Source organism: Pongo abelii, chromosome 18, assembly GCF_028885655.2.
Source record: "Pongo abelii isolate AG06213 chromosome 18, NHGRI_mPonAbe1-v2.0_pri, whole genome shotgun sequence".
NCBI classification, from domain to species: Eukaryota; Metazoa; Chordata; class Mammalia; order Primates; family Hominidae; genus Pongo; species Pongo abelii.
The window spans coordinates 13,702,859-13,719,239 of record NC_072003.2 but is presented as its reverse complement, the minus strand read 5'-3'; the positions used below and the strand labels follow the sequence as shown (position 1 = coordinate 13,719,239).

At 44.2% G+C, this 16,381-nt stretch overlaps 1 protein-coding gene across 8 annotated transcripts in view; it reads right to left on the bottom strand.

The window, feature by feature from the left end:
* Window positions 1–15,472, bottom strand: part of PARN (poly(A)-specific ribonuclease) — a 191,294-nt gene extending 175,822 nt beyond the window's left edge. For 2 of the 8 annotated variants that reach the window (XM_054533037.2, XM_024241365.3), the window contains exons 1-6: window positions 15,302–15,472; window positions 14,798–14,875; window positions 13,360–13,439; window positions 12,467–12,534; window positions 12,304–12,385; window positions 2,747–2,807 (exon numbers count right to left, since the gene is read on the bottom strand). In XM_054533037.2, the coding sequence (XP_054389012.1) occupies window positions 2,747–2,807; window positions 12,304–12,385; window positions 12,467–12,534; window positions 13,360–13,439; window positions 14,798–14,875; window positions 15,302–15,320 (388 nt within the window). In that variant the 5' untranslated portion in view covers window positions 15,321–15,472. 8 annotated transcript variants of the gene reach the window in all.
* Between the last annotated feature and the right edge of the window lie 909 nt (window positions 15,473–16,381).

Sequence of the window (16,381 nt, the reverse complement as noted above, 5' to 3'; positions counted from 1 at the left end):
GGGCAACGAGAGCGAAACTCTGTCTCAAAAAAAAAAAAAAAAAAAAAAAAGAAAAGAAAAGAAAATTCAGGCGTCTGAAGGTGGCGTGGGGAAACAAGGAGGACACCTAGCACAGCCTGGCCAGAGGAAGACAAGAGTGAGAGGCAAAACCACCAGGGATGGAGAAGGCTACAGGGGGAAACTAACAAGGAGTCACCTGGTTTCCTTCCAGACAAGGAAATCAAAGGAACTTGAGAGAAGACTGCTGTAAAGGGCCTGACATTTACACAGCCTGAATGGAAAGCCTTGAAAATGGAGAGAGATGAGGGTCTAAGTCAGATTTAGAGCATATCAACAACAGCATGGGATGAGGCTTGGTAGTATGGATGACCTGGGCGTCCTGACTATCGTGACTAAAATATTCCAGGGCATGACTATAAAGCAGAAGAAAGAGGCACATTCTAACCTGGCTGTTTCTCTTCTTTTATGAAAAAAAAAAAAAAAAAAACCAAGTTAGAACTATGCATCCATACGAGTACCAGATAAAGTGGTTCCTTCAAGAGATGCTGCCACTAGTCCAATACAGTGCTCTAAATGCATTTGGAACTTCTATTTTATAATGGCTTTCAGAGTCAAGTATGAGACGAATAAAAAAAATTTCTTTATAATACCCAAACTGTATTGCTCTGCTGGTTCAGTCACTATGTGAAGCAGTTTTCGCTCAAAACAAGTTTATTACCTCCAAAGATCAAAATCAGTAAAAATTAAGACACAGCACCACTGAAGCAATTAAAAAACAATATAGGCCAGGCCCGGTGGCTCATGCCTGTAATCCCAGCACTTTAAGAGGCAAAGGTGAGTGAATCACTTGAGGTCAGGAGTTCAAGACCAGCCCAGCCAACGTAGTGAAATCCCGTCTCTACTAAAAATACAAAAATTAGGTGTGCGTGGTGGCATGTGCCTGTGGTCTCAGCTACTCGGGAGGCTGAGGCATGAGTATTGCTTGTACCTGTTAGGCGGAGGCTGCGGTGAGTCGAGATCACACCATTGCACTCCAGCCTGGGCGACAGTGAGATTCTGTCTCAAAAAAAAAAAAAAAAAAACACCAATATGGCATGGGTACTAAACACCCTGCAAAGAGGTTCTGCTGAGAAGAGGGGAATTCATTTGAAGCCCATGTACTATTTTTTGAGAAAAGTTCAGTTATTTTTGTTGGGATAAACCTCCTTCCCTCTTTCATTCATTAATTCTACATTCACCATGGGGGAAAAAAAACAAAATTTATGTAAACAATTAAATTAAAATATTGACCTTGTGCATACTTAATACCACTGCAAAAAGCACAGTCCTTCCAAACACTTTTAGAGAAACAAATGAAGAGGAAGGAAAACCAATCTGAAATACTCTGATGTCCAGTACTCATGCACCCATTTATGCATCAAATATTTAGTGGTCACCTCCCTGATACAGAAGAGAAATCATGCTATGCAAGGGGATGTGAAATGAACCAGACACAGTCCCTTCCTCAGGTGCTCCCCAGGCCATCACTCTAGCAAGTTAGCCATTATCAATCATGCAGTCTCCACTTTTCTTCTCCCATAAGAAACTAAGAAACTGTCTCCAACTATTAAAAAAGCAACAGGTAGGCAGGGTGTGGTGTCTCATGCCTGTAATCCCAGCAGGCTGGGAGGCCAAGGCAGGTGGATTGTTCGAGGACAGGAGTTTGGGACCAGCCTGGGCAATGGCAAAATCCCATTTCTACAAAAAATTCGAAAATCAGCCAGGCATGCTGGTGCACAGCTGTAGTCCCAGCTACTTGGGAGGGTGAGGTGGGAGGATCATTTGGGCCCAGGAGGTCAAGGATCCGGTGAGCTATGATTGCACCACTGCACTCAGCCTGGGCAACAGAGTGGGACCCTGTCTCAAAAAAAAAAAAAAATTAAAAATAATTCCTGCCAGCCAGAGGTGTTATAAAAAATAAACATAAAAAATAAAATAAACATAAACATGCACTAGCTGGAAAAGAAGGTTTTCATTATAGCATCAGTGGAATACAGGACATTTCTAAACTACATACCTCTTGTTACACTGGAAGAAAACAAGGAAGCACTCCCCATAGGTGGTGACTTAGGCCACTATATCACACCAGTGGTAGAATAAACTGCACTCAATAAAAACAGGAGTTTCAAAGGCCTTATCAGAGTTAAATGAAGTAGCATCTATTGTGTTCAGCTCATGGCTGATTATGTTTTTTTTTTTAAAAAAAAAAAAAAAAATCACAGTAGGCCAGGCTTGGTGGCTCACACTTGTAATCCCAGGATTTTTGGAGGCCGAGGTGGGCAGACCATGAGGTCAGGAGATCAAGACTATCCTGGCTGACACGGTGAAACGCTGTCTCTACTAAAAATACAAAAAATCAGCCAGGCGTGGTGGCGGGCACCTGTAGTCCCAGCTACTAGGGAGGCTGAGGCAGGAGAATGGCGTAAACCTGGGAGGCAGAGCTTGCAGTGAGCTGAGATCATGCCACTGCACTTCAGCCTGGGCAACAAGCAAGACCCCTCTCAAAAAAAAAAAAAAAAAAATCACAGTAAGCAAGTTTTTAAAAATTCTAAGACTGCATATGTGTACTCGCTACACATGTATGCTGGAACTCTGAGATTGTGTCTCAGCAGGCACAAAATAATAATTCTCAACCAAGTTCAGACTTACTTCCCAAGGACATTTTGAAGGTTTATAAGCTCTAAAGATAGATTACCCATAATCTTACCATTTCGAAAAACTTTATTAAAATCAAATCCCTGGCTTGCTAGAAAGTCAATGCTGGAGCTCTGAAACAGAGTAAACAGAACACATTAGTGGCAGGATATAAAGAGATGCAGAGAAGTAACTCAAACAAGAAAACAAAGACAATAAGGCAAGGAAGCAATGTGCCAAAGGTCACAATACAAGGAATTTCTACTCCACAAACGATCCATTAACTTGCTTAAAACATTTGGGCTCTTCTCCTTTATAGCTTACAAAACAAACATCCTTTGTTTCACAATTTTTTTTTTTTTATAGACAGGGTCTCACTATGTTGCCCAGGCTGGTCTCAAACTTCTGGACTCAAGCGATCCTCCTGCCTCGGCTCCCCAAAGTGCTGGGATTACAGATGTTGAGTCACCACACCCAGCCTGCTTCATAATATTTTTAAAAAATCTACTGGGTAGACCAGCACAGTGGCTCAGGCCTGTAATCCCAGCACTTTGGGAGGCAGAGGTGGACACATCACTTGAGGTCAGAAGTTCGAGACCAGCCGGTCAGAAGTTTGAGAACAGCCTGGTCAACATGGTGAAACCCTGTCTCTACTAAAAATACAAAAATTAGCCGGGTGTGCCAGGTGTGGTGGCTCGCACCTGTGATCCCAGCACTTTGGGAGGCCAAGGCGGGTAGATCACGAGGTCAGGAGATCAAGACCATCCTGGCTAACATGGTCAAACCCCGTCTCTACTAAAAATACAAAAAAATTAGCCAGCGAGGCAGTGTGTGCCTCTAGTCCCAGCTGCTTGGGAGGCTGAGGCAGGAGAATGGAGTAAACCTGAGAGGCAGAGCTTGCAGTGAGCCGAGATCGTGCCACTGCACTCCAGGCTGGGTGACAGAGCAAGACTCTGTCTCAAAAAAAAAAAAAATTAGCCAGGTGTGGTGGTGTGCACCTGCAATCCCAGTTACTCAGGAGGCTGAGGCAGGAAAATTGCTTGAGTCTGGGAGGTGGAGGTTGCAGTGAGCCAAGAGAGCCACTGCACTCCAGCCCAGGTGACAGAGCAAGACTCTGTCTCAAAAAAAAAAAAAAGAAAAGAAAAAAAAAAAATCCACTGGGCAAACAGATATTCTCCCAATAGGCAGAAAGCTCCTGATCGCTTGACTGCTGTAGTACTGACTAGGAAACTATAAATAGAACTAATATGTATTTTATTACCCTGTCCCAGGTTCAAGTTTAACATAGCCACATGCACAGGTTATAAGACACTGACATCCACCTCAAATTAGATAATGAAAACCCAAAATCTTAATTAAATGTTCTCAATGTTGAAGATCAAAAGAGAGACCAGGCACGGTGGCTCGCACCTGTAATCCTAGCACTTACGGAGGCCAAGGGAGGAAGATCACTTGAGCCCAGGAGTTAAAGACCAGCTTGGGCAAAACAGTGAGATCCTATCTCCACAAAAAATTTAAAAATTAGCCAGGCATGGTAGCACATGCCTGCAGTCCCAGCTACCCAGGGGCTGAGGTAGGAGGATCACTTAAGTATGGAAGGTCAGGAGGTTGAGGCTGTAGTGGGCTACCATCATGACACTGCACTCCAGGCTGAGTGACAAAGTGAGACCTTGTCTCAAAAAAAAAAAGATCAAAAGAGAAGTTCCCAATAATAAGCCTTATGAAACAAATATATCTCGAACCCAGCATGAGCCAAAATATGTTCCCAGATTTAAATAAAAACATTAGACTGGGCTGGACATGGTGGCTCACACCTGTAATCCCAGCACTTTGGGAGGCTGAGGTGGTTGCATCGCTTGAGCCCAGGAGTTTGTGTGACCAGCCTGGGCAACATGGCAAGACCCCATCTCAATTAAAAATAATAATAATAAAATTATTTAAAAATAAGTATATATTAGGCTGGGTACAGTGGCTCACACCTGTAATCCCAGCACTTTAGGAGATGGTGGGAGGATCGCTTGAGCCCAAGAGTTTGAGACCAGCCTGAGTAACATAGGGAGACCCATCTCTACAAAAAATTTAAAAATTAGCCAAGTGTGGTGGTTCCCATCTGTACTCCCAACTATCCCACAGACTGAGGTGGGAGAATCAGAAAATCATTTCAGCCCAGGAGTTCAAGTCTGCAGTGAGCTGTGATCACACCGCTGGACTCCAGCGTGGGTGACAGAACAAGACTATGTCTCTTAAAAAAAAAAAACAAAGAACAGGCTGAGTGTGGTGGCTCATGCATGTAATCCCAGCACTTTGGGAGGCTGAGGCAGGCGGATCAAGAGGTCAGGAGTTCGAGGCCAGCCTGACCAACATGGTGAAACCCCGTCTCTACTAAAAATACAAAAATTAGCCAGGCGTGGTGGTACACACCTGTAATCCCAGCTACTCAGGAGGCTGAGGCAGGAGAATGGCGTGAACCCAGGAGGCGGAGGTTGCAGTGAGCCGAGATCATGCCACTGCACTCCAGCCTGGGTGACAGAGCAAGACTCTGTCTCAAAAAAAAAAAAAAAAAAAACCATTGGCCGGACGCGGTGGCTCATGCCTGTAATCCCAGCACTTTGGGAGGCCCAGGCGGGCGGATTACAAGGTCAGGAGATCGAGACCACCCTGGCAAACACGGTGAAACCCCGTCTCTACTAAAAATACAAAAAATTAGCCAGGCGCGGTAGTGGGCACCTGTAGTCCCAGCTACTCGGGAGGCTGAGGCAGGAGAATGGCGTGAACCAGGGAGGTGAAGCTTGCAGTGAGCTGAGATTGTGCCACTGCACTCCAGCCTGGGTGACAGAGCGAGACTCCATCTCAAAAACAAAAAACAAAAAACAAAAAACACTGTATTAAGTGAACAATACTATAGATGAAACACAAGCATGGCAAAATTATGGAGTTCATACTCAAATGAACTTAAGAAATAAGGATTACTGTAGCTACTCTAATTTTATTCTTGGCCAAGTCAGAACATCAGCAGGCTACACATCTGAATCATTTTCATCCGGTCCCTTTCCTGCACTGTACTTTGACATTATGCCATCAGTCTAGATTGAAGGACATGGTAACAAACAGTTCCATTAAATTCATCACAGTACTGACTTCAGAGATGTGATTGAAGATCAGGTTTTCTACAGTAATCATTTACTTATAATTCAAGGGTAAATGTTCTGAGGTCTCTATTCTGGGGAAAGCTATATTAATCCTGAGTTCTGGATTGTCCTAATCCTATGGACCACGGAACGACTGTGTTTCCCTCTTTTCTTTGCTGCTAGGAAGCTCAGGGACAAACAAATTACACTTTCTTTGGTACAAATTCTGTGTTCTATTTATACCATAGTGATTGTATCATTTTTCTTTTCTTTCAAATTTTCATTTACGAATTTTTTAATCTTATGTTGAAAGGTAAATACCATATATATCTTTAATAACCAAAACAAATCGTTTTAAAACGGTGAGATATAAAAAGACAATCTGAACACAGAAAAACACACAAACAAATGGGAGTGCATGCAAATCACTTCCATCATGGCCAGGCTTTTATACTTTACAACAAGCAATCTTTCCCTACCCCCACTTCTTTTCTAATCCTGTCCTGAACCAAGAACCAAGACTCAGTGTATTTTGATTTGGTCTGCGGGCTTCTGTCTACCATGGCTGGAGTGTTCTTATAACTCTGCCCACCTAAACATTCCGTCTCTGACAAAGACACTGAAAGACAAACTGTGGAAGACATTTTTGTTCTTCTAGTACTAGACACCAAAACATCCTACTTTCCTTTATCCCACTGAATTCAAAGTCAGAGTCATCTATGCCTTTTCTGAAGCTGCTTATTTTCTAATCTAAACAACACTCTTTGGGTTGTACAATAGTGTCAATGTACTTAATGCCACTGAGCTATACATTTAAATACGGTTAGAATAGTAAAATTTATGTTATGTATATTTTACCACAATTTTTAAGAAAACCTTTGAACTTGGCCAGACACAGTGGCTCACGCCTGTAATCCAAGCACTCTGGGAGGCCGAGGCAGGCAGATCACGAGGTCAAGAGATCAAGACTATCCTGGCTAATACGGTGAAACCCTGTCTCTACTAAAAATACAAAAAATAAGCTGGGCATGGTGGCGGCGCCTGTAGTCCCAGCTACTTGGGAAGCTGAGGCAGGAGAATGGCGTGAACACGGGAGGCAGAGCTTGCAGTGAGCCAAGATCGTGCCACTGCACTCCAACCTAGGTGACAGGGACTCCATCTCAAAAAAAAAAAAAACCTTTGAACTAACAAAACCTTTTGGGGTTTACTAGCCACTACCTTTGATTTGTCATAAATGTAACATGTTCATGATTGAAGAGATGAGGCTGGGAGCAGTGTCTCATGCCTGTAATTCCAGCACTTTGGGAGGCCAAGGCGGGTGGATCACTTGAGGTCAGGAATTCGTGACCAGCCTGGCCAACATGGTGAAACCCTGTCTCTACTAAAAATACAAAAATTAGCCAGACATGGTGGCACGCACCTGTAGACCCAAATACTTGGGAGGCTGAGGCGGAAGAACCACTTCAACTCGGGAGGCGGAGGTTACAGTGAGCCAAGATCATGCCACTGCACTCCAGCCTGGGTGACAGAGTGAGACTCCGTCTCAAAAAAAAAATAAAATGGAAAGATTCAAGACATGAGAACAGATATTTGGTAGGACAATTTGAGACATCCATCAAAACTTTAAATGCATATATCCTATGTCTCAACAACTCCCCTTCTAGGAAATCTATAATAGGAAAAAATTCTTACATATACAAAAAGATATACTGAACACAGAAGTTGACTACAGAATTGCTGATAACCATTGGAAAGCCTCCAAATTTCAATTAAGTAACTGATTAAACAAATTATATATATCCATACTACGAAATAAAAGACATTCTGCTGACTGGCAAATGCGAGTTGCATAAAATGTGATTAGGATTCCACAAATATATATTTGAGACGGAGTCTCACTCTGTCACCCAGGCTGGAGTGCAGTGGCGTGATCTTGGCTCAGTGCAAGCTCTGCCTCCCGGGTTCACGCCATTCCTGCCTCAGCCTCCCAAGTAGCTGGGACTACAGGCGCCTGCCACCACGCCTGGCTAATTTTTTTTGTATTTTTAGTAGAGACGGGGTTTCACCGCGTTGGCCAGGATGGTCTCAATCTCCTGACCTTGTGATCCGCCCGCCTCTGCCTCCCAAAGTGCTGGGATTACAGGTGTGATCCACCACGCCTGGCCCATTTTTTACAATGTAAGCCTGGCGCAGTGGTACACTCTTGTAATCCCAGCACTTTGGGAAGCCAAAGTGGGCAGATCGCTTGAGCCCAGGAGTTCGAGACAAGCCAAGGCAACATGGTAAAACCTTGGCTCTACAAAAAATACAAAAATTAGCTGGGCATGGTGGCATGTGCCTATAGTTCCAGCTACTGAGGAGGCTAAGGCAGGAGGATCACTTGAGCCGGTGAGGTCAAGGCTGCAGTAAGCCATGACAACACCACTGCACTCTAGCCTTGGTGACAGAGAGACTCTGTCTCCAAAAAAAAAAAAAAAGCTAATATGTATGTGTGTTTAGGCATATGTGTATATGTATACATGTACATAAAAGCTAGGAAAAAAGGAGTAAAATGGGAAGGAAGTGGCATGGGAAAAGGATATAAGAAGGGAAACACAGCCAGGCATGGTGGCTAACACCTGTAATCCCAGCACTTTGGGAGGCCGAGGTGGGCAGATCACGAGGTCAAGAGATCGAGACCATCCTGGCCAACATGGTGAAACCCCGTCTCTACTAAAAATACAAAAATTAGCTGGGCGTGGTAGCACGTGTTTGTAGTCCCAGCTACTCAGGAGGCTGAGGCAGGAGGATCGCTTGAACCCAGGAGGTGGAGGTTGTGGTGAGCCAAGATCGCACCACTGCACTCCAGCCTGGCAACAGAGCAAAACCCCGTCTCAAAAACAAAAACAAGAAAAAAAAAAAGAAACACATCTGGCCAGGCGCAATGGCTAACGTCTGTAATCCCAGCACACTGGGAGGCCAAGGCGGGTGGATCACCTGAGGTCAGGAGTTCGAGACCAGCCTGACCAATATGGTGAAACGCTGTACCTATTAAAAATACAACAATTAGCAGGGCGTGGTGGCAGGTGCCTGTAGTCCCAGATACTCAGGAGGCTGAGACAAGAGAATTGCTTGAACCTGGGAGGCGGAGGGTGCAGTGAGCCGAAATCACACCACTGCACTCCAGCCTGGGCAACAGAGCAAGACTCCATCTCAAAAAAAAAAAAAAAGAAAAGAAAAGAAACACATCTGTTACTCTACATACAGCAGTTATGTTTCAGTTTTTCTCAACTATATATATAAAATACCTTCTATGAATTCAACTACAGATCTTCAGCCTGAAAAAGAAAGAGGAAGAAAAGAAAAAGGAGAAGACAAAAATGATGTAAATTTCATGCTATGCTGACTGCCCTACTATTCTACAAACACACTCTTCTGGGTGTGAGTGTGGTTCTGTCAGCCCATTCCTCCACATCTTGACAAGCACATGGGAGCATCTCACTGCGCACACAGGGTCTTATTTTTTAAAGAACGTATTAAGTTGTTGCATCCTCAAATCCTATATGCTTTAAGGGTGATAAGAGCTTTCTGCGAGAGATTTTGACCCAATTTTTACCCTACTTACTAACTCCAGAACCTAATGCCCTTGTATGCAACTCTGCTACAACTATAGAATTTTAAATAAAACAAAAACCTTAAATGAGAGACCAAAGAAAATCGAAAAATACATTTACCTTTTCATACAATTCCCAAATTTACAGAGTCTAAACCTTTTCTCTGCCTTTGCTTTTCCACACTAGAGAATCCCAGCATTTTTATTCATCTGTTTTAGACATTACTCTCTGGACTATCTTCAAGTCTATGATAGCTTTTTTTAAAAGAGTGGCTGTCAACTACAACTGTATTAAGTATTCCACGTGTACAATCATGGTTTGTACAGTGGGTGAAGTTCCTCTGATCTGTTTCCAATACATTTCCCAAAATAACCAGTTTTGTCTTGATCGTTTAGAACAGAGTGCCATCGGCCAGATGTGGTGGCTTATGCCTGTAATCCTAGCACTTTGGGAGGCCAAAGTGGGAGGATCACCTGAGGTCGGGAATTCGTGACCAGCCTGACCGACATGGAGAAACCCCGTCTCTACTAAAAATATAAAATTAGCCGGCGTGGTGGTGCATGCCTGTAATCCCAGCACTTTGGGAGGCCAAGATGGGAGGATCACCTGAGGTCGGGAGTTCAAGACCAGCCTGACCAACATGGAAAAACCCTATCTCTACTAAAAATATAAAATCAGCCGGCGTGATGGTGCATGCCTGTAGTAACAGCTACTCAGGAGGCTGACGCAGGAGAATCACTTAAACCCGGGAGGCGGAGGTTGCAATGAGCTGAGATTGTGCCTTTACACTTTAGCCTGGGCAACAAGAGCGAAACTCCATCTCAAAAAAAAAAAGAACAAAGTGCCATCCCCAAGGTGTCCCACTGCCACCCTCTGCTTTTGTTTGATTAACCCCTGGCCAAAGCCATGGAACCCATTTTAAATAATTCTGTGTTGCTGGTACTGCTAGAAAACTATATCCACACAAATTTCCCAACTGAGCCTACTTTTCCCTCAATGAAAATTTACCAAAAAAAAAACTGTAAGGCCGGGTGCGGTGGCTCATGCCTGTAATCCCAAGCACTTTGGGAGGCCGAGGTGGGCAGATCACCTGGGGTTGAGAGTTCGAGACCAGCCTGATCAACATGGAGAAGCCCCATCTCTACTAAAAATACAAAATTAGCTGAGCATCTTGGTGCATGCCTGTAATCCCAGCTACTCGGGAGGCTGAGGCAGGAGAATCGCTTCAACCCAGGAGGCAGAGGTTGCGGTGAGCCAAGATCATGCCATTGCACTCCAGCCTGGGCAAGAAGAGCGAAACTTCGTCTCAAAAAAAAAAAAGAAAAGAAAATTTATAAATACTCTTTAAGTATCCCATGCCACGGTGATTGATAAATAGCTATTAACTGATTGCAGGGTAAAGGTAAAATGTCAACTGGTTTACTTGCTAATTTAGGAAACTGTCTGTAAGACCAGAATTTAACCTTCACCTTTTCTCTTTTGCCCACAAGCATATGATTAACTCTCGATTTCATTTGTTTATGTACTGCCAGTTTTGAGAAAGAATTTGACATAACTCAATCACTCTGAAGCCTACCCTCGAGACTTTCATAACTGCATTACCATTAATCTGCAAGAGAAGGGAAAGATGGCAAGACTCAAATAAATTCATGTTGTTAGTGGGAGAGAAGATAGGATGCAAGATTTTAAGGGAGAAAAGATTAAGACTTATCTTTAATCACATAGCCACACACCCACACCCCTTACTCACATTCTCCTTATCCATTACAACAGATAATCAAGAGAGCAAAAAGGAAAAAGTGATATTTACTGAGTGTCTACCAGGTCAGCTACAACACTTCTAGAGGGCATATCCTGAAGGAGAACCTCCCTAATACTGACCCATCAATTAAGCTCTCTTCTCAAGAGAAACAGTAGTTTTTTTCCTACCCCCCTTTCCTAATTAGTGAGCTTGAGAAAAGGAAGTCAGCATAAATAGTTGAACCTCTTCTGGGCTTTCTCTTTTTGGATAGGATACACACACACTCTGCTTTTCCAGAAAATAAAGGTCTACACCCTCGGAGTGGATGCGAGGAGAATGAGTAAGGATAAGGAGAAGCCTCCAAGTCTTTTATTTTAATTTTTATTTTAAAATAGAGATGAGGTTTCACTATTTTATGCCCAGGCTGGTCTCAGACTCCTGAGCTCAAGTGATTCTCCCGTCTCGGCCTCCAAAACTGCTAGGATTACAGGCGTAAACCACCATGTCCAGCCAAGAAGCCTGAAAGTCTTTATGTGTAGGTGGTTCAACTTGGGGGTAAGATAATAAAAGTCCCAAATGGAGTTATGAAGCTATGTTATCAAATTCAGCTTTAGAATTACTAAATCTCATGTTCTCATATCTGTCTATCTCTGCATCTTATTCCTTAATTCATTCTTTTTTTTTTTTTTTGAGCCAGAGTCTCGCTCTGTTGCCCAGGTTGGAGTGCAGTGGCGTGATCTCGGCTCACTGCAACCTCCACCTCCCAGGTTCATGACATTCTCCTGCCTCAGCCTCCCTGAGTAGCTGGGATTACAGGCACCCATGACCACGCTCGGCAAATTTTTTTTTTTTGTACTTTTAGTAGAGACAGGGTTTCACCGTGTTAGCCAGGATGGTCTAGATCTCCTGACCTCGTGATCTGCCCGCCCCGGGCCTCCCAAAGTGCTGGAATTACAGGCATGAGCTGCCACACCTGGCCCTCCTTAATTCATTCTACAGCAAAGGAGGAGATAACAGGGTCATTAATTTATTACCCTAAAACTGAAGGTCAAAGGTGAAATGATTTGCCCCAAAGCCCAAAATTAGTAGTAGAACCAAATTCTGATTTCACATCTCCATGCTGCCTCATCAGCAATCAGAAAAGAAAAATCTCAATTATGCTACTTACCTGACAAACAAATTTGACATCTGGTGAGGATCTATTGAAGGGTTTCGGGAAAACATAGAAGTTAAATGACTTCGTTATATACCTGGGATAAGATAAAAGGAGACTTAGGAGGCGACATTGTGCCACAAAAACAGAATTCCCAACGTTTGTTAACACAACCTACTTTGAATCTGTGTAGTCATACTTAAAAGTGCAAAGGCCAAACTGAAATAGCAAAAAGTCCATGGAATGCTGGAAAAGGGAAATAAAATATCTGTCACAAAAGTGCCGCATATTCCATGTGAGCATAGCATTTTCAAACAGGTGGGCTTTCTGAATTACTCAATGAGACTTCAGCAGAATACTTCCAATTAGAACAGATAACACATATGAATCAGAAGCCTTATTAATTTGTATACATTTCATAATACTTTTCCCATTTAAGGACCTATTTATCCATCATCCAAAGAATCATATTAGGTCTATTTCCAAATGATTAAAATAACTGCCTCATATTTCCTATGAATCAAATTAACACTGAAAATGCTAAACCTTCCCCAAAATGTTTTCCAGCAAACAATTATTTTTGCTGTTTTAAATATCATTAAAATAACACTTTAAAGCCAGGTGTGGTGGCTCACACCTGTAATCCCAGCACTTTGGGAGGCTAAAGTAGGAGGATCATTTGACACCAGAAGTTCGAGACCAGACTGGTCAACAAAGTGAGACCGATCTCCACAAAAGAATATGAAAAAAATAATAATCGGCTGGGCACAGTGGCTTGCGCCTGTAGTCCCAACTACTTGGGAGGCTGTGGGAGGAGAATCACTTGAGCCAGGAGTTCAAGACTCCACAGAGCAATGATCATGCCACTGCACCCCAGCGTGGGTGACACAGCGAGACCTTGTCTCTAAAACAAGACAAAACAAAAAAAAATCACTTCATGGCTAGGTTTGAGGAGAAAATACTGCACTTACAAAACCTTAATGCACAAGTTTAGTAACAATATTTCTCTATCATTTAACATAAGGAAGACTAACATGAGAAAGAAAAAGATTTTCTAGCACATCCACTTGCCTTTTTAAGCTTCTGATACCTCTCTTCTGGAGTGTCAAAACCATTTGTTAATGCAGAGACTGAAGGTCCATCACTGATTCCTAGATTTTAAGAAATAAAAATTTTTAGCTTACTAATAAATACTAACATAAAAATGCCAGTCAACCATTCAGTGCCTCTATAATGTCGTATCATGAATTAAGGTTACTTGGAAGCACTCCCTAACTTACTTTTTCAAAATAAGCATTAATTTCAGTGGCCACCAGGTTAAACCCTCTAATAACGAACTTAGAGATGCGAATGTTTCAACATGAGAATAGCCAGTTCCAGTGTCTAAAACATGACTTAAAACACAGTAATCATGTAAGAAAACAACCTCTATGCTTGAATAAGTTTTGCTACTTTAAAAGATTCTTGTATAAACAGACATCAATAAATCCCTAAGTATATTATTGCCAGAGTTCCAGTCTTGGTCAAGAGTTTGGAGTGGTTAATATCTATACAAAGAATGTATCTTCAAGGTTAACAGAAAATTATTTCTGGTGAAAACTCTTAGCTTCTTAGGGAAGTGACTCCAACTAGACACTACTTAAAGCCGAGGATACTATTTACCCCTGCATGGATTCCTGCATGATTCAAACATGGAAAATCAGACAGCAAAAATGGATGTCCATATCAAAGGGAGTGAACCGTTCATACTGACATCAACAATTTAAAAACTAGTCTTTGCTCCCCCTAAAAAAGGGGAAAAAAAATTTGCAACTTTAAGTGTCAGTGAAGTATTTCTTCTATACACACCTGTTGAGGCAGGCAATGAACGCGTCCACTAATGCATAAAGAAATATCTCATTTATCTGCAAAAACCTGACCCTAGCCGGTCACAAAAGGGCAAATATTGTAAGATTCCACTTATATGAGATGTCAAGGGCAGTCAAATTCAGAGACAAATGGCGGTTGCTAAAGGCTGGGGGAAAGGAGGAATGGCCAGTTTAATGTGTAAAGAGTTTCAGACTGTGAAGATGAAGAAGTCCTAGAGATGGATGGTGATGTTTGCACAGCAATGTGAATGTACTTAATGCCACTTAACTGTAAAGCCACTTAAAATGGGAAATTTCATGTTATACCTATTTTACCATCAAGAAAAAAAATTAAGAAAAAAAAACTCTGACCCTAATCCTCAAGCTCTCTGCAATGTACACGCCGCACTGTTTTAAGCAGCACCAAAACCATCATCTCTATCTGAAATCCTGAGTCCAATCACAAACCTACGGCGTATCTTCATTTCTTTCGTGCTTTTGAAACGTTTAAAGGGTAACACTGAGACCTGTGAAACCCGCCCAAGGCTACTAACAGCAAGAGGCCACCACCAAGCATTAAGAAGTTGGGGGCTGGGGGATTGAAGGAGCCTTGGCTACGCACTGCAAAGTGCTAGCCTGAGCTTGTAAGGGGGGGGGGATACCTGAAAACTCCCCATCGATGGCGAAGAAGTCGGCCTCCTCTATGGCCTGGTACACTTTGTGAAGATTACTCTTAAAATCTGCGGAGAAACCGAAAAAGAGGCTCAGAACCAGTGGCCTGAATTCCTGCTAAGGGGAGAGGGAAGGAGCGCCGAGGCTGAGAGCCGGAAGGGGAAAAGTCCCGGAGGTGTGCACCGGGGCGAGAGGAATCAAGTCCTCGAGGGGTGCATGGGCCAGGGGGGACAAGCCCCGGGGGGTGCCCGGCCCGGAGAAGGACAAGGCCCCGGGTGGTGCCGGGGTTGGAGGAGTAAGTACAAGGCCCCTAGGGTGCACGGTCCGCAGCGGGACAAGACCCCAAGAGGCGCACCAGCTTAAGGAGGGAAAAGCCCTGAAGGGCTGGCTGCCTCAGCCCCAGGCCCAGCCAAACACGCCGGCCATGGTCTCGGCCTAGCAGGCCAGGGGCAGCCGGGTGTGGGGAGGCGGGGAGGTGCACGGCGGACACGCACTGCTCCTGATTATCTCCATTCTGCAGAGTGGCCGGAAACCCGGCCCCGCGCCCGCCTCAGCGGTTCTACTCGCCGAATTCCGCGGCGACCGCGGCAGTAGCTGAGGCAGCAGCAGCGGTGACGCCGGCCGCGACTTCCGGAAACAGCGCGCGCCTGCTGCGCTTGCGTCAGCGCCTACGCGGCGGCGGGGGCGGGGCCAAGGCTGGGCTCCTTTCCCTCCTTATAGGGACAGAGGAGGGGCGTGGCTATCGAAGTCCCCAAGGCGTGGCCTAATTTGTGCGGGCATTCACTTTAGTAGGAAAAATGTGCGTGTCTCGACATCCAGTCGACCAGGAAATACTTACTGGCTTTCTATGATATGCTAGCCACTCTTACAGGGGTGGAGATACAGTGATGAACAGGAAAACGTGCTCCCTACCCCATTTTAGCTTAAACTTGGGGTAAGGGGAAATTCAGGCGGGAGTCAAACTTGCCATTTGGTAACACATGAAAATCGCTATTAAGAAAAAGAGCGGGGCGATGTAATAGAGAATAATGGGATCTGCACGCGGTGGCTCACGCCTGTAAGCTTAGCACTTTGGGAAGCCGAGGCGGGAGGATCCGTTGAACTGAAGAGTTCGAGACCAGCCTGGACAGCATAGTGAGACCTGTCTCTTAAAAAAATAAAATTAGCCCGGACCCGGTGGCTTATGCCTGTAATCCCAGCACTTTGGAAGGCCGAGGCGGGCGGATCATGAAGTCAGGAGTTCGAGACCAGCCTGGCAAACATAGTGAAACCCTGTCTCTACTAAAAATACAAAAATTGGCTGGGCTTGGTGACTCACGCCTGTAATCCTAGCGCTTTGGGAGGCTAAAGCGAGCGGATTACCTGAGGTCAGGAGTTCAAGAGCAGCCTGGCCGACATGGTGAAACCCTGTCTCTACTAAAAACACAAAAACTTAGCCGGGTGCAGTGGTGTGCACCTGTAATCCCAGCTACTCGGGAGAGTGAGGCAGGACAATCTCTTGAATCCGGGAGGCAGAGGTTGCTGTGAACCGAGATCACGCCACTGCACTCCAGCCTGGGTGACAGAACGAGACT